General features: G+C 44.8%; 1 protein-coding gene across 4 annotated transcripts in view; it reads left to right on the top strand.

The window, feature by feature from the left end:
• The window catches only part of ptprn2 (protein tyrosine phosphatase receptor type N2), a 221,094-nt gene that overhangs the window by 97,330 nt on the left and 98,764 nt on the right, over positions 1–25,000 (top strand). For all 4 annotated transcript variants that reach the window (XR_004775270.1, XM_035519849.1, XM_035519850.1 and 1 more), the window contains exon 12: positions 23,916–23,980. Coding sequence is in view for 3 of the 4 variants with exons in the window: in XM_035519849.1 (XP_035375742.1) it covers positions 23,916–23,980 (65 nt within the window). In the remaining variant the exon portion in view is untranslated. The remainder of the gene's footprint in view (positions 1–23,915; positions 23,981–25,000) is intronic.

The raw sequence follows: 25,000 nt of genomic DNA, 5'->3' as shown, positions 1-25,000 counted from the left end.
AACCAACTAATCACTTTGTCATCATACACCATATACCTGCTAATCACTTGTCTGTTATCCTTGTAGGACCCTGTGTTGTGTCCTCTGTCACTAATGTGTCTTGTACACTGCAGTGACAAAACAATCCCCCTCAGGCGTCAATAAAGGGCTCTCTATCTGTCTAATGGCCCAGAGCATTGATGTCTCATATATCTGACCACATCTATTGTGGAGGTTTATACGAGGAATCATTTTCACTTAATGACTCAGACATAGTGCTGTCAGACAGAGTGCAGGTGCTGTGCTCCACTGAGCATGTGCAGCCTCAATCCTGTTCTGCACCTCCCACTGCTGCTGCCTGAGCCAAAATGGCCTCCCTCCCACTGCTGCCGGCTGAGCCAAAATGGCGTCCCTCCCACTGAGCTTCATGACTCCTGGAGGGAGAGAGACACAACTGGCATCCAAGTGCATTTCCTGGAATCAGACACATATGGCTCAGTAATGAAGCAGCCACAGACAGCTCTGTGGCTTTGATGTTGCCTTGGTGATGTTTCTATCCAAATCGATCGGATTTTCAGGGGGAGGTTATTTAGGAAACATGAACTGAGACTTGTGCAGCGCGGAGAGGGCAGCAGCTCTCTGGCCGAACTAACAAGGCTTTGGAATGACTGGGAGTTTTATCCTGGTGTCACAAGAAAATCCGTGAGGGACAAAAAGACGAGAGACAAGAAGGAAGACAGAGCCCAAAGAAGAAGGAGGCTGATCATGTGTGTCCAGGGAGATTTCTGGTTATTAGAACTTGTTTGCCTTTTAGAGCGTTGGATTAGTTCATTGCTGTGAAATTAGTCATTTGAAACTTTTTTCAACTCATGACAATCTATGACTATGTTTACACATTCCCAGTTTGATTGTGTACAGTGGGATTATGGTCTGGAGTTTTCTGCTGGGTTTTTTAATCATGTTTAGGGCTGGATGTGTGTGACTGAAGAACAGGGGAGGTGTTACGCAGGACACATGAGTGAGGAGCGTTGGCATCCCTTCCTCCTAGACCTCTGTTAGGTCCCCGACAAGACTCGAACTAGACGTGTGCTATCAGTAATCGCTCAGCATGTGCACACAGAACCATGAAAGAGGGTGATGTAGATGTGTTGTGTGCCTTTGTCAGTGTGTGTGTGAGAGAGAGAGCGAGAGTTTTGTGCTTGTGTGTGTATATGTGTCTGTGTTTTGTGTAAGTGTCTGTTTGGGGGGATGCATGTGAGAAAGAGAGAGAGAGAATGATAGTTGTGTGTGATTGTGTGTGTATGAGAGAGAGAGAGGAGAAGGAGAAGGGATGTGTGTGTGTGTGTGTGTGTGTGTGTGTGTGTGTGTGTGTGTGTGTGTGTGAGCAATAATGTTAGTCTGTGCTAATTAGGCCTCCTACAGGAGATGAGGCAGAGTGTGAGTCTGGACGATAATTTGCTGCTAAAGTGACAGGTAGAGCTATACACAGCAGGGAGTGTGTGTGTGTGTGTGTGTGTGTGTGAGAGAGCTGGTCAGGCTGTGTGTGTGTGTGTGTGTGTGTGTGTGTGTGTGTGTGTGTGTGTGTGTGTGTGTGCGCACGTGCTTGTGTGTCAAGATATGCCCAAGCATAAATGTGGGGGAATGTGTGTTTATATGTGTGTGCCCCAGAGCGAGTCTTCCCATGAGTTGGCACACTGCCAGATGTTTTTATCAGTCTCATACACACACACACACACACACACACACACACACACACACACACACACACACACACACACACACACACTCTCTAACTGTGTATCTGATGTATCTGTAGGTTAATCCCATTGTAAGTTTGCCCCTTTGAAGCAGTTCCACCTAAGCAGATCGCTAGACCAACATACAGAGCAAAGGACCAGGATATGAGCTCATACACACGCACACACAGTCTGACCAGCTCTGACACACACAGCCTGAACAGTTCACACACACTCACACACACACAGCCTGACCAGCTCACACACACATGCACGCATGCATGCATGCACACACACATGCACACACAGCCTGACCAGCTCTGACACACACAGCCTGACCAGCTCACACATACGCAGCCAGGCCAACTCAGACAGACACACACACACACACACACACACACACACACACACACACACACACACACACCCATGCAGCCTGACCAGCTGATCTGAATAATGATTACAGCTCACCTCACTGGAACTTCAATATGAAGAAAGGGTCTGATGTCTTGAGAGTGACTTGATGTTTAAATGAGTTAAATAAAGACTATTAACTATTAGAATAAGTCCTTTAGTGACAGGTGTTGGTTAATAGATTATATATTGCTATAATGTGTGTCCTGCAACCAGAGAGTCTTTGGAAACATGCTACATAACGAGGTAGGACTTTACATTACATGGTAGGACTTTACAGTGATGTTTGTCACTTGTTAGGATTTTACAGTGATGTTTACATCACATGATAGGACTTTATAGTGATGTTTACATCACATAGTAGGAGTTTACATCACATGGTAGGACATTACAGTGATGGTAGGACTCTACAGCGTTGTTACATCACATGGTATGACTTTACTTCACATGGTAGGCCTTTCCAGTGATGTTTACATCACTTGGTAGGCTTTTACATTGCATTGCTACCCATCACATTCTAAAGCACATCACATGTTCAGCGCTGCTGGAGCGAGAACTCACCTCAGTAAAGGACTGTGGTCTTTATGAGAGGAGAGTTTGAGGGCTCCAGCAGATTCGACCTCCATTCCTGCAGACTGAGCGAGCTGGTGCCTTATGATCACAATTAGAGTTAGAGCTGGGTTGACTAATGCAGCCATACTGAGAGTGTGTGTGTGTGTGCTGTCAGTTCATCAGTGCTGGACAGAAGGATGTGTGGAATGCCATCTAATGCCTGACACTCTCCTCCTACAAGCATTTAACCACACTATTACAGAAGCCACAGCCTATTAATCAGCTGTGTGTGTGTGTGCGTGTGTGTGTGCACACACAAATGGATGCTGAATGCTGTGAGCGGCCGTATGAATAAGGTGAAAAGAAATAAAAGTGGAAAGTTGATTTGAAAATAGTTTTTATTTGAAGTGATTGGTGCAGGGAGCTGGAGATGAGGACAGTGTCCACAGCTGGTCCACGGTGGACATGACCTCAAACCTTCCAGCATGCACGGCTTGCCAGAGATGTTTAAGTCAATCAGGTAGTGTGTCCTGAGCCCCGTCCCAGCTGGGCCAATCAGGTATCGATTGCAACCTGAGATAAGGGAGCGAAATGCTAATAACTCAGCCTGCTGGATGGGGCGTGAAATAGATTTCAAAGCGTTTCAGCATCAGCTAAAAAAACGATTCTGACAACCGTTAGTGTACTGGGGAAATGAGAGTGGACACTTATCCACACACACACACACACACACACACACACACACACACACACACACACACACACACACACACACACACACACACACACACACACTCATTTTCCATAGAGCTGGGTGGTGTGTGGTTTTATTTGTGAGCTGAGTTGGTTGTTGTGCTTCTGAAAGGTGGTGGTTCCTGTTCCAGCCAGACTAACGTCTGCACTATTCTGCTCCCAGTAACCTTCTGCATGTCTGTGAAGGATCTGTGTCTGCAGGGAGGACCCAGCCTGTGTGTCCACACCCAATCTGTCTCCCGTCCCCATCGCACGGCCGTTCTTTCGCTCTCCCTCCTTTCATCTCTCTCTTTCACCTTCTCTATCTTCATTCTTCCCCTTATCTCTCTCTCTCTTTCTCTCTCTGTCATGTTCCATTGTTGACAGAAGGCCTTCTGCTTTGACTTGGTCTCTCAGGTTCATCAAAGCCCACTCAGTTCGAAGTCGCCATTGTCGTTCAGGGGGATTGATCTCTTGTGCTTTTCTTTGAGACGTGAAGTAGCTCCACTTGAATTTATGGACATTTCTTTGTCTGCCCAGGAATGAGGCATCAGAAGTGTGTGAATTTATGGATGTGTAATTGCAGATCTGGCAATGGCGTGACCCTAAACACACCTTCTCCTGCCTTTCAGTACAGGACACATTAATGTAATGCATTTCTAACTACTGCACTTGGGGGAAGGAATTGCTCTAACCAATAGGTCACAGCAGCAGTTCCTCTGCATGGCAAGAATGTTGGAATCATTTATTTTTAGAGAGATTCAGCATTCCTCCAGGCTGGTTGAGTATGAAAAATTGACAAGTGGATCATCCATCAAGCAGCTCTCTTTCTTTCTCTCTCTCTTTCTCTCTCTCTTTCTCTTGCTATCCTTTGCTTTCTCTCTCCTCCTGGCTCAGTGATGTGTTAGTACATGTTCAGGTTTAATGTGTGTGTTGGTGCAGGTGTGAGCTCTGTCTCAGTGCAGTGTGGCAGAGGTCTGGATCGAGTGGGAGGTGAGCGTGAGTGTGCATCGGTGAGTGTGACCGTGCGTGGGTGTGCATGGGTGTGCGTAAGCATGCGTGGGTATGAGTGAGTAAGTGTGAGTGAGTGTGGCCGTGCGTGGGTGAGCGAGAGCATGTGTAGGTGTGTGTGGGTGTGTGTGGGTGTGCGTGGGTGTGAGTAGGTAGGAGTGAGCGAGTGGGGCCCTGCGTGGGTGTACGTAAGCATGCGTGGGTATGAGTGAGTAAGTGTGAGTGAGTGTGGCCGTGCGTGGGTGAGCGAGAGCATGTGTAGGTGTGTGTGGGTGTGTGTGGCCGTGCGTGGGTGTGAGTAGGTAGGAGTGAGCGAGTGGGTCCCTGCGTGGGTGTGCATGGGTGTGCGTAAGCATGCGTGGGTATGAGTGAGTAAGTGTGAGTGAGTGTGGCCGTGCGTGGGTGAGCGAGAGCATGTGTAGGTGTGTGTGGGTGTGTGTGGGTGTGCGTGGGTGTGAGTAGGTAGGAGTGAGCGAGTGGGGCCCTGCGTGGGTGTGCATGGGTGTGCGTAAGCATGCGTGGGTATGAGTGAGTAAGTGTGAGTGAGTGTGGCCGTGCGTGGGTGAGCGAGAGCATGTGTAGGTGTGTGTGGGTGTGTGTGGCCGTGCGTGGGTGTGAGTAGGTAGGAGTGAGCGAGTGGGGCCCTGCGTGGGTGTGCATGGGTGTGCGTAAGCATGCGTGGGTATGAGTGAGTAAGTGTGAGTGAGTGTGGCCGTGTGTGGGTGAGCGAGAGCATGTGTAGGTGTGTGTGGGTGTGTGTGGGTGTGCGTGGGTGTGAGTAGGTAGGAGTGAGCGAGTGGGGCCCTGCGTGGGTGTGCATGGGTGTGCGTAAGCATGCGTGGGTATGAGTGAGTAAGTGTGAGTGTGGCCGTGCGTGGGTGAGCGAGAGCATGTGTAGGTGTGTGTGGGTGTGTGTGGGTGTGCGTGGGTGTGAGTAGGTAGGAGTGAGCGAGTGGGGCCCTGCGTGGGTGTGCGTGGGTGTGCGTAAGCATGCGTGGGTATGAGTGAGTAAGTGTGAGTGAGTGTGGCCGTGCGTGGGTGAGCGAGAGCATGTGTAGGTGTGTGTGGGTGTGTGTGGCCGTGCGTGGGTGTGAGTAGGTAGGAGTGAGCGAGTGGGGCCCTGCGTGGGTGTGCATGGGTGTGCGTAAGCATGCGTGGGTATGAGTGAGTAAGTGTGAGTGAGTGTGGCCGTGCGTGGGTGAGCGAGAGCATGTGTAGGTGTGTGTGGGTGTGTGTGGGTGTGTGTGGGTGTGCCACCACCACTCAGACGTGCTACTAATTGATCTAACAGTGTGTCACACACACTGCATTCCAGTCCACTTGTTTTGAGTACGTGTGCAGAGTGGCATTCTGCTGCCATCACTATATGACTCATTTGGTCTCTTTGTTCCCTTCGACATCCACCCCCACAGTCCTGGTGCCCCCTGGGACACACAGTAACCGTACCACACAAAGTCCTTACAGTCGTACGCTGAGAATCAAGTCCAAACACTGTGACCCTGTTTAAAAGGTCCCACTTCAGTTTCAGAAACATATCACGATCCAGGAAAGCTCATGTGACTGCAGCACAACACAGCAAAAACAACACCACAAAGACATGCTTATCCAAAGCAGCTGGAGGGTTGAGGGTGTTGCTCAGGGGCCCAAAAGTGGCATTAGCAGTGGTGGGACTTGAACCAGCAACCTTCTCAACTTAACCACTGAGCTACCACTTCCCTAAAGAAAGGCAACAGCATTAAAACGTCCAGAAAGACGAGAACACAAAGAAAGGGGAGCTGTGCAGGAGAAGGAGGTTACAGTTGAAATCAGGAAATACATGTACACAGGAAATATTGCTTCTTTTTTTGGGGGGGAAATAAATGTGAGACACAGGAATGTCATTATTAAATTATTTCCATTATACTCTTTGGCAAATTCCAATGTGTATAGAAAAGTTAATGATTTCAGAATATTTCTAATATAGCATATAAAGCTAAAGTATAACTGTCACCAACTATATAACACATTTATAGTGAATATATATAATATATTTATAGAGAATATATATAATATATTTATAGAGAATATATATAATATATTTAGAGAGAATAGTGCCCAGGGATTGTGGCTGTTACTATCTGAACACCCACAACCATGTCAGTACCATTTCACTATGTCAAGACCATTTCAATACCATTTTATAACAATGTCATAATCATGATACTATCATGTCAATACCATGTCAGTACCATGTGAGCATCCTGCTGTGTCATTAGTGGTTAACAGTGGCTCTGTCTTCAGAATCTGACCAGAAATGCGCAGGTCAGTGGGTGAGTGATGAACTGTGGGCAGCCGTAGGGCTTTGAAACTTTGCACCTTTAGTCTGTATCAGTGATCTTATAGTCTGTATCTGTGCACCTATAGTCTGTATCAGTGAGCCTATAGTCTGTATCTGTGAATCTATAGGCTGTATCTGTACACCTATAGTCTGTATCAGTGAGCCTGTTGTCTGTATCTGTGAGCCTGTAGTCTATATCAGTGACTATAGTTTGTATTTGTGCACCTATATTCTGTATCAGTGTTCTTATAGTCTGTATCTGTGCACCTATAGCCTGAATCAGTGAGCCTATAGTCTGTATCTGTGCACCTATAGTCTGTATCCGTGAGCCTATAGTCTATATCTGTGCACCTATAGGCTGTATCTATAGACCTATACTCTGTATCAGTGAGCCTGTTGTCTGTATTTGTGCGCCTGTAGTCTGTATCAATGAGCCTATAGTCTGTATCTGTGAGCCTATAGTCTGTATCTGTACTCCGATAGTCTTTATCAGTTAGCCTGTACTCTGTATCAGTGAGCCTATATTCTCTATCTGTGAGCCTGTAGTCTGTAGAAGTGAGCCTATAGTCTGTATTTATGCACCTATAGTCTGTATTAGTGAACCTATAGTCTGTATTTGTGCACCTATGTCTGTATCAGTGAGTCTTTAGTCTTTTTGTGCACCTATAGTCTGTATCAGTGAGCCTATAGTTTGTATCAATGAGCCTATAGTCTGTATCAGTGAGCCTGTAGTCTGTATCTGTGAGTCTACAGTCTGTATCTGTGCACGTATAGTCTGTATCTGTGAGCCTGTAGTCTGTATTTGTGCATGTATTGTCTGTATCAGTGAGGCTATCATCTGTATCTATGCACATATAGTCTGTATCAGTGAGGCTATAGTCTGTTTCTGTGAGTTTATAGTCTGTATTTGTGCACCTATAGTTCAAGTTCAAAATTCAAACAGGTTTTATTGTCATTTCAGCTATATACAAGTACACAACAAAAACGAGACAATGTTCCTCCAGTACCATGGTGCAGCACAAAACAACAGTGCAACAGACAACATGCTACACAAGTGCAAACAGTCCAATATAGTACAAAAATGTCATTAAATAAACATTAAATAAACAATAATAAATACAGAACAGGACAAATACAAAATGAGTAGACAATGCAATTATTTAGTGCAGTACACAGTACTGGGCATATGTAAAGTGAGTTGTGCATAAGAGTCAGTGACATGCTACCCTGAACATAGCAGTCACCGGTAGCAGCCAGAACAGTTCAGAGTACAGTGCTGGTTTAGTACAGTACTCTAGCAGCAAGTAGGATAATGTGCAAGACTGCAACAGGAGTGCATACTTTATTTGTGTGAGGTTTGACTTCAGCACTAGTCTGATGCAAAACAATGTGTGAGTGTGTGTATAGATATGTGTGTGTGTGTGTGTGTGTGTGTGTGTGTGTGTGTGTGTGTGTGTGACTGTGTATAAGCATGAGTGTATGTGTGTGTGTATAAAAGTGCCCATTTTTGGAATCTGAATTGGAATTGGAGTTAGCCAGAGTTCAGGAGTCTAATGGCTTCTGGGAAGAAGCTGTTGCACAGTCTGGAGGTGCGGGACTGGATGCTGCGGTACCTTCTTCCAGATGGCAAAAGGGTGAACAGTTCATGTGAGGGGTGTGTGGGGTCTTTCACAATGTTGGTGGCTTTCCGGATGCAGCGTGTTAGGTAGATGTTCGTGATGGAGGGAAGAGAGACCCCAATGATCTTCTCAGCTGTTCTCACTATTCTCTGGAAGGTCTTGTGGTCAAAGGCGGTGCAGTTCCCAAACCAGGTAATGATGCAGCTGCTCAGGATGCTCTCTACAGTACCTCTATAGAAGGTAGTGAGGATGGGTGATGGGAGATGGGCTTCCCTCAACTTCCGAAGGAAGTAAAGACATTGCTGGGCTCTCTTGGTGATGGAACTGGTGTTCAGGGTCCAGGTGAGGTTCTCCGCTAAGTGAACACCAAGGAACATGATGTTCTTGATGATCTCCACTGAGGAGCTGTTGATGGCAAGCAGGGAGTGATCTCGCCTTGCTCTCCTGAAGTCAACAACCATTTCTTTTGTCTTGTCAACATTCAGATACAGGTTGTTGACCTTATACCAGCTCACCAGTTCTCGCACCTCCTCTCTGTATGCTGATTTGTTGTCTTTGTTGATGAGACCCACCGCGGTCGTGTCATCAGCGAACTTGATGATGTGGTTGGAGCTGTGCATCGCTGCACAGTCATGAGTCAGCAGTGTGAACAGCAGAGGGCTGAGTACGCTGCCCTGGGGAGCACCAGTACTCAGTGTGGTGGTGTTGGAAGTGCTGCTCCCTATCCGGGCTGACTGAGGTCTACCAGTCAAGAAATCCAGGATCCAGTTGCAGAGGGAGGTGTTCAAGCCCAGTAAGATCAACTTTCCAATCAGATGCTGAGGAACAATGGTGTTGAATGCTGAACTGAAGTCTATGAACAGCATTCTTATGTAGGCACCCTTTTTATCCAGATGTGTGAGTGCCAGATGAACTGTGGTAGAGATGGCATCATCTGTAGAGCGGTTGGAGCGGTACGCAAACTGCAGGGGGTCCAGAGAAGGGGGAAGCTGGGTCTTGATGTGTCTCATGACGAGTCTCTCGAAGCACTTCATGATGATGGATGTGAGTGCGATGGGACGGTAGTCGTTGAGACACGACACCGTGGGCTTCTTAGGCACGGGGACGATGGTGGTAGTCTTGAAGTATGTTGGGACCACAGCGCAGCTCAAAGAGATATTGAAGATGTCTGTCAGGACATCTGCAAGCTGGTCAGCACATTCTCTGAGCACACGACCTGGGATGTTGTCTGGTCCAGCAGCTTTCCGTGGGTTAACTCCACGCAGAGTACGCCTCACATCAGCCGCCGTCAGGCACAGCACCTGGTCATTTTGCGGAGGGAAGGACTTTTCTGCTGCAACGTTGTTCTGTGCTTCAAACCGTGCATAGAAGTCATTCAGTGTATCTGGGAGGATGGCATCAATGTCACAGGAAGGTGATGTTTTCCTGTAGTTAGTAATGGCCTGAATGCCCTCCCACATGCGCCGTGTGTCACCAGTGTCTTTGAAGTGTCCATGGATCCTCTGTGCGTGTGCACGCTTTGCTTCCCTGATCGCACGTGACAGTTTGGCTCTCGCTTTTCTGAGAGCCTCTCTGTCACCTGTTCTGAAGGCTGAGTCATGGGTCCTCAGTAGCATGCGCACCTCAGCAGTCATCCATGGCTTCTGGTTGGGGCGTGTGGTGATGGTCTTGGAGACAGTAACATCATCAATGCACTTGCTGATGTAGCCAGTCACTGATGTTGTATACTCTTCCAGGTTAACAGTGCCACCGTCAGTAGCAGCCTCCTTGAACGTGATCCAAGTCGTCTGCTCAAAACAGTCCTGAAGAGCAGAGATGGCTCCTGCTGGCCAGGTTCTCACCTGTTTCAGAAGCGGTTTGGAGCATCTGATGATCGGTCTATATGCAGGAATCAACATTACAGACATGTGATCAGAGTATCCAAGATGGGGGCAGGGCTCCGCCTGGTACGCACCAGAGATGTTTGTGTAAACGAGATCCAGCGCGTTTGCTCCTCTCGTTGCAAAGATAGCCTGTATCAGTGAGCCTATAGTCTGTATCTGTATACCTGTAGTCTGTATCAATGAGCCTATAGTCTGTATTTGTGCACCTATTGTCTGTATCGGTGAGCTTATAGTCTCTATCTGTACATCTATAGTCTGTATCAATGAGCCTATAGTCTGTATTTGTGAGCCTATAGTCTGTATTAGTGAGTCTACAGTCTGTATCTGTGCACGTATAGTCTGTATCAGTGAGCCTATAGTTTGTATCAGTGAGCCTGTAGTCTGTATCTGTGAGCCTATAGTGTGTATCAGTGAGCCTATAGTCTGAATCAGTGAGCCTATAGTCTGTATCTGTGCAGCTATAGTCTGTATCTGTACACCTATAGTCTGTATCTGTACACCTATAGTCTGTATCTGTGCAGCTATAGACTGTATCTGTACACCTATAGTCTGTATTAGTGAGTCTACAGTCTGTATCTGTGCACATATAGTCTGTATCAGTGAGCCTATAGTTTGTATCAGTGAGCCTGTAGTCTGTATCAGTGAGCCTGTAGTCTGTATCTGTGAGCCTATAGTCTGTATCAGTGAGCATATAGTCTGTATCAGTGAGCCTATAGTCTGTATCTGTACACCTATAGTCTGTATCTGTGCAGCTATAGTCTGTATCTGTGAACCTATAGTTGTTAATTGTGCACTATATCCTGTAATTGTGCATCTATATTCTGTAACTGTGCACTATAGTTTGTAATTATGAACTTATACGCTGTATTTACACACCTATTGTCTGTAATTGTGCACCTATAGTCTATAATTGTGAACCTGTTGTTGGTAATTAAGCACCTATAGTTTGTAATTCTGCATATTCTCTTTAATATCTGTAATTGTGGACCTATAACCTGTAATTGTACACCTATTGCCAGTATTTGTGCACTTATAGTCTGTAGTTGTGCACCTGTTGTTGGTAATTGTGCACCTATAGTCTGTAATTGTGCACCTACAGAATGTACCTGTAACACATATGAACCTGATAAAGTAGCCTGTGGATGAAAGTAAAAGTTTGGTGTTACTAATAAAGTGGTTTATGGATGCACTTATCCAAATATTCAACTACTAAATATGTTTGAGTGTAATTTTCAAAATAATTCAAAATTATTTTGATGTCTAAAGTAGCAATCATAAGGAAATGCTGCATGCTACTGTGTATCTCTCATTCCTGGAGTATAAAATTACTCAATGTTCCCATGTCTTGTGTGACTTTGATCAGATACTGTTTAGTGTTGACTTTTTCATTGTCATTCTCAAAAGTCACAAAAGGCAACCATTTGAAAAGTCCTTCAAATGTTGTGACATTCTGAGGGCAGATTCTGAACAAAGGTGAGGGAAAGAGATGGAGAAGGAGAGAGAGAGGGAGAGATCAAAAAAGAAAAAAAAGGGAGACAGGAAAAGTGATAAATTGAGGGAGAGATGGAGCGGGAGTGTAAGAGCGAGAGGGAGAGAGAGGGAGAATTACAGATTGAGAGAGAGAGAGTGCAAGAGAGGGAGATAGAGAGCACATACTACTGATGTCAAGCCTCAGTCTCAACAGCAAAGTCAGGCATGAATCAATATCATCCAATCAGGCATGAGTCAGTATCATCCAATCAGGCATGAGACAGTATCATCCAATCAGATGTGAGTCAGTATCATTCAATCAGGCATGAGTCAGTATCATTCAATCAAGTGTGAGTCAGTATCAACCAATCTCATGTGATGTGCCGTCTATGGCTTTCAATTCTCTCAGCAGAAATGCTTAAGTCTTTGGAAACAGAACATCCACAGTGCTCCAGACAGGGCATGTGCAACCCTTGGTGAACGGGAGAGTGATGGGAAGATCAGGGAATCAGGACAATGATGGGAAGATTAGGGAATCAGGAGGGTGATGTGAAGATCAGGGATTTGGGACAGTGATGGGAAGATCAGGGAATCAGGAGAGTGATGGGAAGATCAGGGAATCAGGAGAGTGATGGGAAGATCAGGGAATAAAGACAGCGATGGGAAGATCAGGGAATCAGGACAGTGATGGGAAGATCAGGGAATCAGGGCTGGTCTGACCTATTTATTTAAGACCAAAGAGTGAATGAATGAATGAATGTCTGTCATGTGGACCGAACTCCAAGCTCACTCCAGCACCCAACATGCCGTTCGTCACAAGGCCAAGGCCTCATCCAATCATACACATTCATTCAGATCCTCGTCACTGGAATATTGACAGCACCTGTGTTCTACTCCCCGCCTGTATATAACCCTGCTGAGACCTCACCAGCATTGTGAAGTATTGCCACTAGCTTTGACTGTGCATACCGAGCGTTATTTCCTTGACTGCTTTCCCGTGTTTCGATTGTGTTTTTTGCTCTCCGGACTACTGATTTTTGCCTACCCCTTTTCTAAAGTTTGCCTGGTTTGTTATTGCTCTTTGGTTTTTGGACTCGGACTGTTTACCTATATGATTTGGATTACCCCTGTCTTGGCTTTTCTGGTTTTGACCCTGGCTTGTTCACCCATCACGAAGTTGGAACAAAATAAACCTATCTATCTACATCCGCGAGCGTCTGGCCTTACTTGTCCCGTCACAAAGTCTAAAATGTCTAGTCATATTCCGCACTGCACTCTTGTACTCCGGAGCCAAATTTGCTTGATCTGGTGTCATCACACCTAGTTTTTAATTCCTTTGGAACATACAACACCCTGCACTGAGTGCAGTTTTCCCACCTTTAGTCTAGTCAACACCACCCCCAACATTCCTCCCATATCTGTCTGTGCATCAAATCAGTTGCCATGGAAATAAATGCAGCATGCAGAGTTTGACAGCCCCCTTTGACCAGCATGATGCTTTATCACTTACAAATGACACTGAGATATCCAGTGATAACACTGTTATCCAGTAATGACACTGAGATATCCAGTAATGGCATTGAGATATCCAGTAATAACACTGTTATCCAGTAATGGCATTGAGATATCCAATAATAACACTGAGATATCCAGTGATAACACTGTTATCCAGTAATAACACTGAGATATCCAGTGATAACACTGTTATCCAGTAATAACACTGAGATATCCAGTGATAACACTGAGATATCCAGTGATAACACTGTTATCCAGTAATGACACTGAGATATCCAGTAATAACACTGAGATATCCAGTGATAACACTGTTATCCAGTAATGGCATTGAGATATCCAGTAATGACACTGAGATATCCAGTAATAACACTGAGATATCCAGTGATAACACTGTTATCCAGTAATAACACTGAGATATCCAGTGATAACACTGTTATCCAGTAATGACACTGAGATATCCAGTAATAACACTGAAATATCCAGTGATAACACTGTTATCCAGTAATGACACTGATATATCCAGTGATAACACTGTTATCCAGTAATGACACTGAGATATCCAGTAATAACACTTAGATATCCAGTAATAACACTGAGATATCCAGTGATAACACTGATATTCGGTAATAACACTGAGATATCCAGTGATAATAATGAGATTTCCAGTCATTTTGAGTAGAAAGACATGTTTAGCAATGCCTATTACTTTTAGAATAATTTTTATAATTTACTGAGTAGTAGTGATCTAAACATAAAAAGGATTTCACTAATGTATGTAAAGGTCTTATTTACTTAAAAGTAAATGTAAAATCTTGCCCTCTGGGTGGTCTTTCCTTCAATCTTAGGTCATCTACCAGAGGCCTGGGAGAGTAAGTCTCCTGCATAGTATCTTAACTCAAGTATGTTGAGCAGCCAGAGCCATTAATCTTTGTTTGGCAGTCTCCAAGGCCTCAGCTATAGACAGGTATGGACAGGTATGGACAGGCATGGAGAGGCATGGAGAGGCATGGTCAAGCATGGACAGGTATGGACAGGTGTGGACAGTTTGTTGTACTTCTTGAGTACCTTCATCACACCTTTCAACATTTCTGATAGCTGGCTGGTGTTTCTCTGTGAGGCCTTTGGATCTTCTCCATGGAGGATTCTGCTCCATGATGGTGTTCATCTAGTAGCCAAGCATCTCCAGTATCACTGTTGCTGTGGCGTATATCAGCTGGTTGGTCTCTGTGATGTCACAGTAGGAATTGTCTTTACGGCTGCATTCACATCTTTCAGCAGCCTTTCAGGCACTTCACTTGGTCTTGGTAATCTGTCTGTCTTAGACATGGTTTCCAGTCTTGGGCAGCAGGTGGCTTGGTGGTTAGCATGTTTGCCCCTTAGTGCCAGGATCTGGGGTTTAAGTCCCTATCTGGATGGAGTTTTCTATGTCCTCTACGTGGACAGTCCAAAAACATGGAGTTAAGGTTGATTGGATACTCTAAATTTTCTTGTATGTATTTACAGTGATGGTTGGTGCATATATCCAGTGGTGGTTGGTGCTGTGTGTGTGTGTGTGTGTGTGTGTGTCCAGTGGTGGTTGGTGTTCTGTGTGTGTGTGTGTGTGTGTGTCCAGTGGTGGTTGGTGTTCTGTGTGTGTGTGTGTGTGTGTCCGTGTGTCCAGTAGTGTTTGGTGCTCTGTCCTGGTCTTCACTTTCTTCCCTGCGCTTTCTGATTGAGAATACGCTGTGTGTAGATTGGCTGCCGCTTCTCATTGGTGTGTGAGTGTAAAAGCTGATTCCTGGGCTTGGTCTTACATTATGTAATACATTCATGTAATCTGCTTACTATTCAAGCACTTATTCACTCCTGTAAATAGCTGTACACTGAATCATCATTTTAAACAGATTGAACGTTTCGACTAGCTAAAGCATCAGTAGAATTAGAAGGCAAACCCTAACAGTGCTACCTTAAAAAGTTGTGTAGGGTGGTTACTACATTAACTCCCATCACATTCTCAGTGTGCTGCTGAGTCTGGGCTCCTGTACAGATGGAGATGGCTCCACATATGTCGTCACCATAGAAACATTTTTGGAACTGTGAAAATGAATTAAAAGTAGTGTGGTGTTCACACTGGGTGTGCTGCAGTATCCCAGACTGTTCTATTATAGTGGCTAGACAAAGACAATGATTGAGACAGAGCGATACAGTAAGCAGCTTCCCTACGGCACGTGGACGTACCTCTCCACACCAGGCAGGAGTGGGTGCTCGCCTGGACGCTGCCTCTCAGCAGCAGTAGGTTGGCTGTAAATATTTGATGGCTGCCCAAAGGGCGCTGTTTGGATCGGAGGTGTTATGACACTGTGATGGGGGGACGACAGCGTCAGCTGCAACACAGAAAAATGCTCGTCAGAAACAAAATTATTCTGACTGAGATGTAATTAGCCACAACTTGAGAAATGACTTGAAAATCAAGTTTGACAACTGTGTTTTCATGGGCTGTCTGGAATAATGGGGAAGTCAAGACAATTTACACTAAACAAAACAGAAAATAGGAAGAGGCTGTGTGCGTATACTTAGCAATGGAAGGCAAATCCATATAGTGATCGAAATCCTCATGAAAGGGAAACTGCCCTCCTGTGCTTGGACTGGGTTAGATGTTAGATGTCTCTTACAGGAACACGTATCTCACGTGGGTGACGTCTCTTACAGGAACACGTGTCTCACGTGGGTGACGTCTCTTGCAGGAACACGTGTCTCACGTGGGTGACGTCTCTTGCAGGAACACGTCTCACGTGGGTGACGTCTCTTGCAGGAACACGTCTCACGTGGGTGACGTCTCTTACAGGAACACGTCTCACGTGGGTGACGTCTCTTGCAGGAACACGTCTCACGTGGGTGACGTCTCTTACAGGAACACGTGTCTCACGTGGGTGACCACTCTTGTCAGTCCTTTGTCTCACTGCTCTTTTGATGTTAGCAGCAGTGCTAAAACACTCAGCTATGCCTTTCAAGTTCTGAGATGATGCATCATACACCAGCATGAGCTGCATTGAAATCCACTACTCACTCATACTACACACACTACTGACCCGTACTACACACACTACTGACCCGTACTACACACACTCCTCACTCATACTACACACACTCCTCACTCATACTACACACACTCCTCACTCATACTACTGACCCGTACTACACACACTCCTCACTCATACTACACACACTACTGACCCGTACTACACACACTCCTCACTCATACTACACACACTCCTCACTCATACTACCCACACTCCTCACCCATACTCTCTACACAGTTCTCCCGCATGATGCATTTTCCAAAACAAAATTTCAGAAATTTCCCTCCCACTCACTATCTCTCCTTCTTTTTCTCTCCCTCCCACTCTCTCCCTCCTTCCTTCTTTCTCTCGCTCCCTGTCCCTCTTGTTCCTCTCTCATCCACCAACCACTTTTCTTTTTCTCTGTCTTATTCCCAGGAGAGAGCCAAACACTGCCTGCTTCTGTCTGTAGTCTCATTTACATTTAAAGTGCCTTCTGACAGCTTTGATGGCATGCTAAATCCTGCACTCTGTAGTCTGATCTGAGTCTGACGGCACCTCTGAGGCTTTCACAGTCTGATCTGAGTCTGACTGCATCTCTGAAGCCTTCACAGTCTGTGACCGAGCAGTGACACTGACACCTGTAGCAACTACATCAACACTACAGTGACACTGACACCTGTAGTAACTACATCAACACTACAGTGACACTGACACCTGTAGTAACTACATCAACACTACAGTGACACTGACACCTGTAGCAACTACATCAACACTACAGTGACACTGACACCTGTAGCAACTACATCAACACTACAGTGACACTGACACCTGTAGCAACTACATCAACACTACAGTGACACTGACACCTGTAGCAACTACATCAACACTACAGTGACACTGACACCTGTAGCAACTACATCAACACTACAGTGACACTGACACCTGTAGCAACTACATCAACACTACAGTGACACTGACACCTGTAGCAACTACATCAACACTACAGTGACACTGACACCTGTAGCAACTACATCAACACTACAGTGACACTGACACCTGTAGCAACTACATCAACACTACAGTGACACTGACACCTGTAGCAACTACATCAACACTACAGTGACACTGACACCTGTAGCAACTACATCAACACTACAGTGACACTGACAGCTGTAGTAACTACATCAACACTACAGTGACACTGACACCTGTAGTAACTACATCAACACTACAGTGACACTGACACCTATAAAAACCACAGCAACACCACAGTGAGTTTGACTCATGTAGCAACTACACTGGTATTGGCATGAAGAACCTACCCCCATGCCAGTATCCCTGCTGTGCTGAGTGCCCCGACTGGTCAGTGAACATTTTGCTTGAAAATATATGGGTTTCTGTCTCTAATTATATGAAAAAAATTGTTTCTATGGTGAGGACATATGTGGAGCCATCTCCATCTGTACAGATCCCAGACTCAGTTAACATAGGAGTTAACGTAGTAACCACCCTACACAACTTCTTACATGACATCTGTACAGATAAGGTAGCACTGTTAGGGTTTGCCTTCTAATTCTACTGATGCCCTTAGCTAGTCGAAACGTTCAATCTGTTTAAAATGATGATTTAGTGTACAGCTATTTACAGGAGTCAATAAGTGCTTGAATAGTAAGCAGATTACATGAATGCATTACATAATGTAAGACCAAGCCCAGGAATCAGCTTTTACACTCACACACCAATGAGAAGCAGCAGCCAATCTACACACAGCGTATTCTCAATCAGAAAGCGCAGGGGAGAAAGTTAAGACCAGGACAGAACACCAAACACCACTGGACACACACACACAGAACACCAACCACCACTGGACACACACACACAGCACCAACCACCACTGGATATACATACACAGAGCACCAACCATCACTGGAAATGCACACAAGAAAATTTAAAGTATCCAATTAACCTGAACTCCATGTTTTTGGACTGTCCACATAGAGGACATAGAAACTCCACCCAGAAAGGGACTCAAACCCCAGGTCCTGGCACTAAGGGGCAAACATGCTAACCACCAAGCCACCTGCTGCCCAAGACTGGAAACCATGTCTAAGACAGACAGATTACCAAGACCAAGTGAAGTGCCTGAAAGGCTGCTGAAAGATGTGAATGCAGCCCTAAAGACAATCCCTACTGTGACATCACAGAGACCAACCAGCTGATATACGCCACAGCAACAGTGATACTGGAGATGCTTGGCTACTAGATGAACACCATCATGGAGCAGAATCCTCCATGGAGAAGATCCAAAGGCCTCACAGAGAAACACCAGCCAGCTATCAGAAATGTCGAAAGGTGTGATGAAGGTACCCAAGAAATACAACAAACTGTCCACACCTGTCTATCCATGCCTGTCCATGCCTGTCCACGCCTGTCCATACCTGACAATATAATATGCACTTTTTAGATAGCTGTACGTAACAAAACAGTTGAATAAAGTGGTTGATGATCATATAGTGTGCAGAAAGAAAGCTCTTAAAGATCTTAAAGGTCTTAAGCAGTAATTGTAGGGACCATTTGCGAGACCCAGATTACACCTCACCCTAGACTATAAATACGAAACCTAATTCTAGACTACAAAGATGACAGATTTCCCAGTGGTGAGTCACCATTGGCATTGCAGTTTAGGGCAGAACTGGGCTGAACTCATGTCTGGGAAATTCAAGCATATTGATAAGTACAAAAAGTCAGTTTTGTTATTTTGGATGTTTTGGAGGAACTTTTCAAGGGCATAATACGCATTACATTTTTCCACCAAGCATTTTCAAAGGTCCAAGTGTGGATGAGTTCTTGCTCCTTGTTTACCAACATCTACACTGAACAGTTTTAGTGGTACAACAGTAAGGCCATGTTGGTTCTGCCTGGTACTGGAAATAGAGAGTCCTCAACCTAATGCTACGAAGTACATCTTTGATGGCGTACCAGTAACCACCAAATCAAGAAATCATGTCTGGACCTCTGTTATGACTCACACTCTCTACTATCACATGCTAGCCAAATCAGTGCCATGCCATGTGCTCATCTCAGACACAATTTTAACATCAACATAATTCCTCTACATTGTCCATTCTTTAGTTGTGCTTCTTTGTGATTCTTATTTCTCTTCATATCGTCTGGTTTGGACCAGAGTGCGATGGCTTCCCCTTTGTGAGGTTTTTCTCACCGCTCATACCCTTGCTGTTGCTCTGTATGTAAAGCTGCTTTGTGCTAACAGTTGCTGTAAAAAGTGCTATATAAATAAACTCGGATTGATTCATGTCATGTTACTAAGATTAATGAAGAGAAACTATGTCAGGATTATTGGGGTTGTATGGAAAATTTGTTTATAGGGCAGCATTGTTTTCAGACTAGGCACTGGCAAAATTCACAGTCTGGAAAAGATTTCTATATCTTACATTTCTTAAGAAAATTGCCATTTTCAACGTATGTTTGAGTTAACAGTTTTTGAAGTGTGTTTGAGTCTTAAAAGCAGTGTTCATATGCTGGTTGGGACTATATAGCTATATATATCTTCATAAGTGTCTTGTGTTTGTTGGGGTAGCCTACTTTCTATCAGCTTGGTCTGGTCCCCCAGCTGTTGACCCAGGCAACATTGAAGCTGGTGTGACCCTTGTTTTTAACTCACAACGACAGTGAAGCAGCATTAAAGACGTTGCCTAAGGTGCTACCCAGAAGCCACTGGTCAGGATTCATGCCCCAAACCTCCTGTACCAAAGTCAGAGGTCAACACAAAAAACAAAAAAAGCTTGAGAAGTAACAAGGGCTGAAAGAAGTGCTAGAAAATATGTGGAAGGTGAAGGCTTCTGTGGTTCCCATGGTAACAGGAGCACTAGGGCCTGTAACCCCTAAACTGGGAGAGTGGCTCCCGCAGATCCCAGGAACAACATCTGAAATGTCCATCCAGCAGAGTGCAGTCCTGGGAATAGTTAAGATATGCAGGACCCTCAAGCTCCCAGGTCTCTGGTAAAGGACCCGAGCTTGAAGGAAAAAGACCACCTGGGACAGCGAGAGAGGGGAATATACATACACACGAGAAGTAAAAACAAGGAGAATAAACAGGATGTTCTCCTACAAGCCCTCTAGAGTGTATGCTCAGTGTTAGAGTGACAGCATGAGAACAGACCCACCAAAGATGAAGACTGAACAACACTGGAAAGATATGAGAGAAGGAGGCATCACACAACAACAATGTCCAGTGGATAGAGACCCTGAGAGCACACCACACAACCTCCCTGAACAGGGCTCAGTAACCAGCATGAAACATGAAGATCTGTACAGGTTCAGGTCCTGACAGAAGAAGCTGACTATACTCCATGAGCACAGCTGCTAATGGATGCTGCTAGCAGTCCTGATTGTGAAGGACCCCCAGAAAGGGGCAGTTACATCCAGCTATTGCCTGCTAACCTGCCTAGGATAATTAAGCCTGTGGCTCTGTACATGAGCGAGGCCCAGAAAGGCCAGAACACCAGAGGAGCACCAGCACAAGCACCAGCTACTGGTGGATAAAACTCGGGTCCGTAAGACCACACAGACCAGCCTGTGCACTGCCTGGAGTAACTGAAAGAAAACCTGTGATTCAATGTTCCACACATTGATCCTGGAATGATTGAAGCTGTATAACATCAACAGTCACTGTAAGAGCCTTCATCAAGAACTCAGTGGGGCTGTGGAGGACGACCCTAGAGCTCAACTTCAGACCAACAGCACAAGTCACTATCAAGTGTGGGATTTACCAAGGAGATGCCCTGTCCCCACTGATGTTCTGTATTGGCCTGAACCCCCTCAGTGAGATCATCACCAAGAGTGGCTACAGATACCGACTACAGAATGGAACAACCATTAGCCACCCCCTGAACATGTTGACATCAAGCTGTATGCCAGAAGTGAACAAGACATTGACTCACTAATCCATCTCTCGAAGATCTACAGCAGTGACATCGGAATGTCATTCAGACTGGATAAGTGTGGTTGAATGGTCATAAGGAGAGAGAAAGGTAGCTAGATCAGAGGGCATCACACTACAAGAAGGTAATATAACAGGTGCTGAGGGTAGTTACTAGTACCTGGGAATCCCACAAGCAAATGGGAATCATGAAGAGGCCACAAAGAAAGCAGCCATCTCCTGTGAAGTCAGCTGACTGGGAAGATGAAGATCTAGTTAATCAACACCTATTAACAACTACACTGTACCAGTCATCATATACCCAGCTGGCATAATAAACTGGCCTAAGGAGGAGACAGAAGCCACTGACATCAAGACAAGAAAACTCACAATGACCAGAGGGTTTCATCCCAAATCCAGCACTCTGAGACTGTAAACTAAGAGGAGAGAAGGGGCCTGAGTGAGCCACTATCCAGGAGGAAAAAAAAAAAAAAAAAAAACAAGATCCAGGAATACACCAGGAAGATGGTCCCAAGTGCCAAAGTGCTAGGGAGAACCTCAGACAGCAGAAAGCTGAGGAGGATGGAAATGAGAAGGAACAGGAACCATCATGGGAGGATATACCGGTCTGTTTCACCAGCAGATAGTGGAAGTGGCTGGAGAAATCCTACCAATGACTGGATGGACAGACAGCACGGAGGCACTAATCATGGCAGCACAGGAACAAACTCTGAACAGGACAGCAATAGAGGCTGGGATCTACCACACCAGGCTGGAACCCAGATGCAGGCTGTGTAAAGACGCCCCTGAGACAATCCAGAACATAACAACAGGATGCAAGATGCTAGAGCGCACATGGAACACCACAACCAAGTGGCTGGTATAGTGGACAGAAACATCCATGCTGAGTACGGGATGGAAGTTCCAAGGTCTAAGTGGGATACAGCCCCGAAGGTGGTTGAAAAAGACCATATTGAAATCCTGTGGGACTTCTAGATGGTAAAGGCTAACCAATCGGACATAGCAGTGGGGAATAAACAGCAGAAAAAGGCCGTGGTGATAGATAAGGAAACATCAGGAAAAAGAAACACGAAAAGCTTGAGAAATACCAAGCGCTAAAGGAAGAGCCAAAAAAGATGTGGAGGGTGAAGGCAATTGTGGTTCCCATGGTAATTGGAGCACTAGGAGCTGTGACTCCCTAACTGGGAGAATGGCTCTAACAGATTCCAGGAACAACATCTGAGATCTCAGTCCAGAAAAGTGCAGTCATGGGAAAAGCTACAAAGGACCCTCAAGATCTCAGGCCTCTGGTAGAGAACCCAAGCTTGAAGGAAAAAGAGATTGCGATGATGAGTGTGATGAGTCCTCTCTGGTTGATTGGTCTGGGCTGATGTGATGAGTTCTCTCTGGTTGATTGGTCTGGGCTGATGTGATGAGTTCTCTCTGGTTGATTGGTCTGGGCTGATATGATCAGCCCTCTCTGGTTGATTGGTCTGGGCTGATGTGATAAGTCCTCTCTGTTTGATTGGTCAGGGCTGATGTGATGAGTCCTCTCTGGTTGATTGGTCTGGGCTGATGTGAGGAGTTCTCTCTGGTTGATTGGTCTGGGCTGTTGCATTTAATTCCATGCACTGTAACAACAAAGGAATGGGGTTAGTAAGATTAAAATTCTAATTAAAGAGTTTCCAGCATACTGGAGCAGAATTGTCCCCTCAGCTGGCCTCATTAGCATAGTGGTCACCTGGGAAAACTCACTCCTGTTCCCAGAATGCCCTGCTCCTTTCTGCTCCACAGCTCTCTTTCTCTCTCTCTCTCTCTCTCTCTCTCTCTCTCTCTCTCTCTCTCTCTCTCTCTATCCAGTGCTACAAGCCTGTCTTTCCTTCTCTGTCTTCTCTCCTTATTCTATAGTAAAGACTGACTCATTCTTTTTCTCTTTCTCTCCATCTTTCTCTCTGTAATGCTCTCAGCATATAAACAAAGTGAATTATGATTTTGCAGCATCTAATTATTTTCTCTTTTGTGTAAGTTGGAAAAAACCTTTTGATCCAGACTTACTTTAAATGTTTTATGCAAGCTTGCCTTGACGAGCCGAACACGCAGGCAGATGAACGGGGCTCATGCTTGCTGCTCTGGTCCGCACCTCCAGCTCAGCTCACAGGGCTTTGATTTCAGCAGAAGCCTCTAATCATCTTCCATTTGCACATACTCCTGTGTTTGAAGGCCAGACAGTCCAATTGTGTTAAGTGCGTTTTTGATTATGGAACAGCGCACCCAGACAGAGCAAGTGTTCATGCATTGATTCCAGTAATTGCAAGGAGCTGTTCACAGACCTGATGGCCTATCAGCGCATTATTTAATGTCTTGTTTGGTGGACTGTGTTGCTTACAGAAAGAAAAAAAAAAGATATTTTACAGATCAGCTTTTTCAAAGCCAAATTATTAATTAATATTTATTAACCTGGTCAGTTTGTATATTTTGTTCCTACAATTAGTTATTGACAAACTTGCATGCTCGATAAATCATATCGTGGACTTTCAAATGTTTTAGCCCTTTTTTCCTTTCAGAATTTCTGTTAAAATTGCAGTTGTACAGATCCAAAATCATTCTCGTTTTACTGAAACCCTAGCACAGCCTTGTCTATTTTCTTATTCTCTCTCTCTCCCTCTCTCTGTCTCTCCCTCCCTCTGTCTGTCGCTCTATGACACAGTTGAGCAGAAGAGAATCTTGGAGAAAGAGAGTGGTGTGAAGATTCTGGAGGTGGGACTGAGTGATGTAAGTCTGGAGAAAGCATTCTACCCTTCAGCCTCCTCTTCCTCACTTAGGCATGATGACATGAAGCTTTGCCAGCACGCAACACTGAACTACTGTGAGAGAACACAATCCTATATACCCATACACACACATATACCCATATACCCATACACACATATACCCATATACACAAACATAAACCCATATACACACACATATACCCATATACCCATACACACATATACCCATATACACAAACATAAACCCATATACACACATATATACCCATATACCCATACACACATATACCCATATACACAAACATAAACCCATATACACACACATATACCCATATACCCATACACACATATACACATATACACAAACATAAACCCATATACACACACATATACCCATATACCCATACACACATATACCCATTTACACAAACATAAACCCATATACACACACATATACCCATATACCCATACACACATATACACATTTACACAAACATAAACCCATATACACACACATATACCCATATATCCATACACCCATATACACATACATACACACATATACCCATATACACACACATATATACACACACAATCCCATATACACATATATACACATATTCACACACATATACCCATATACACATATACACAAACATACACCCATATATACAAACACATACCCACACATACACATATACACAGACATATACCCATATACATACATATACCCATACACATATATACACAAACATATACCCATACACACACATATATTCACATACACACATATACCCATATACACATATATACACACATACACACATATAGCCATATACAGACACATATACCCATATACACACAAACATACACATATATACACATGTACACACACATATACCCATATACCCATATATACACATATACCCATATACACACATATATACCCATACATATATATACACATATACACAAACATATACCAATATACACACATATACAGACACACACACACACACAC

This window comes from Electrophorus electricus, chromosome 19 (genome assembly GCF_013358815.1).
Source record: "Electrophorus electricus isolate fEleEle1 chromosome 19, fEleEle1.pri, whole genome shotgun sequence".
NCBI classification, from domain to species: Eukaryota; Metazoa; Chordata; class Actinopteri; order Gymnotiformes; family Gymnotidae; genus Electrophorus; species Electrophorus electricus.
The sequence above is the reverse complement of the archived record's forward strand: the minus strand, read 5'-3'. Positions and strand labels throughout refer to the sequence as shown.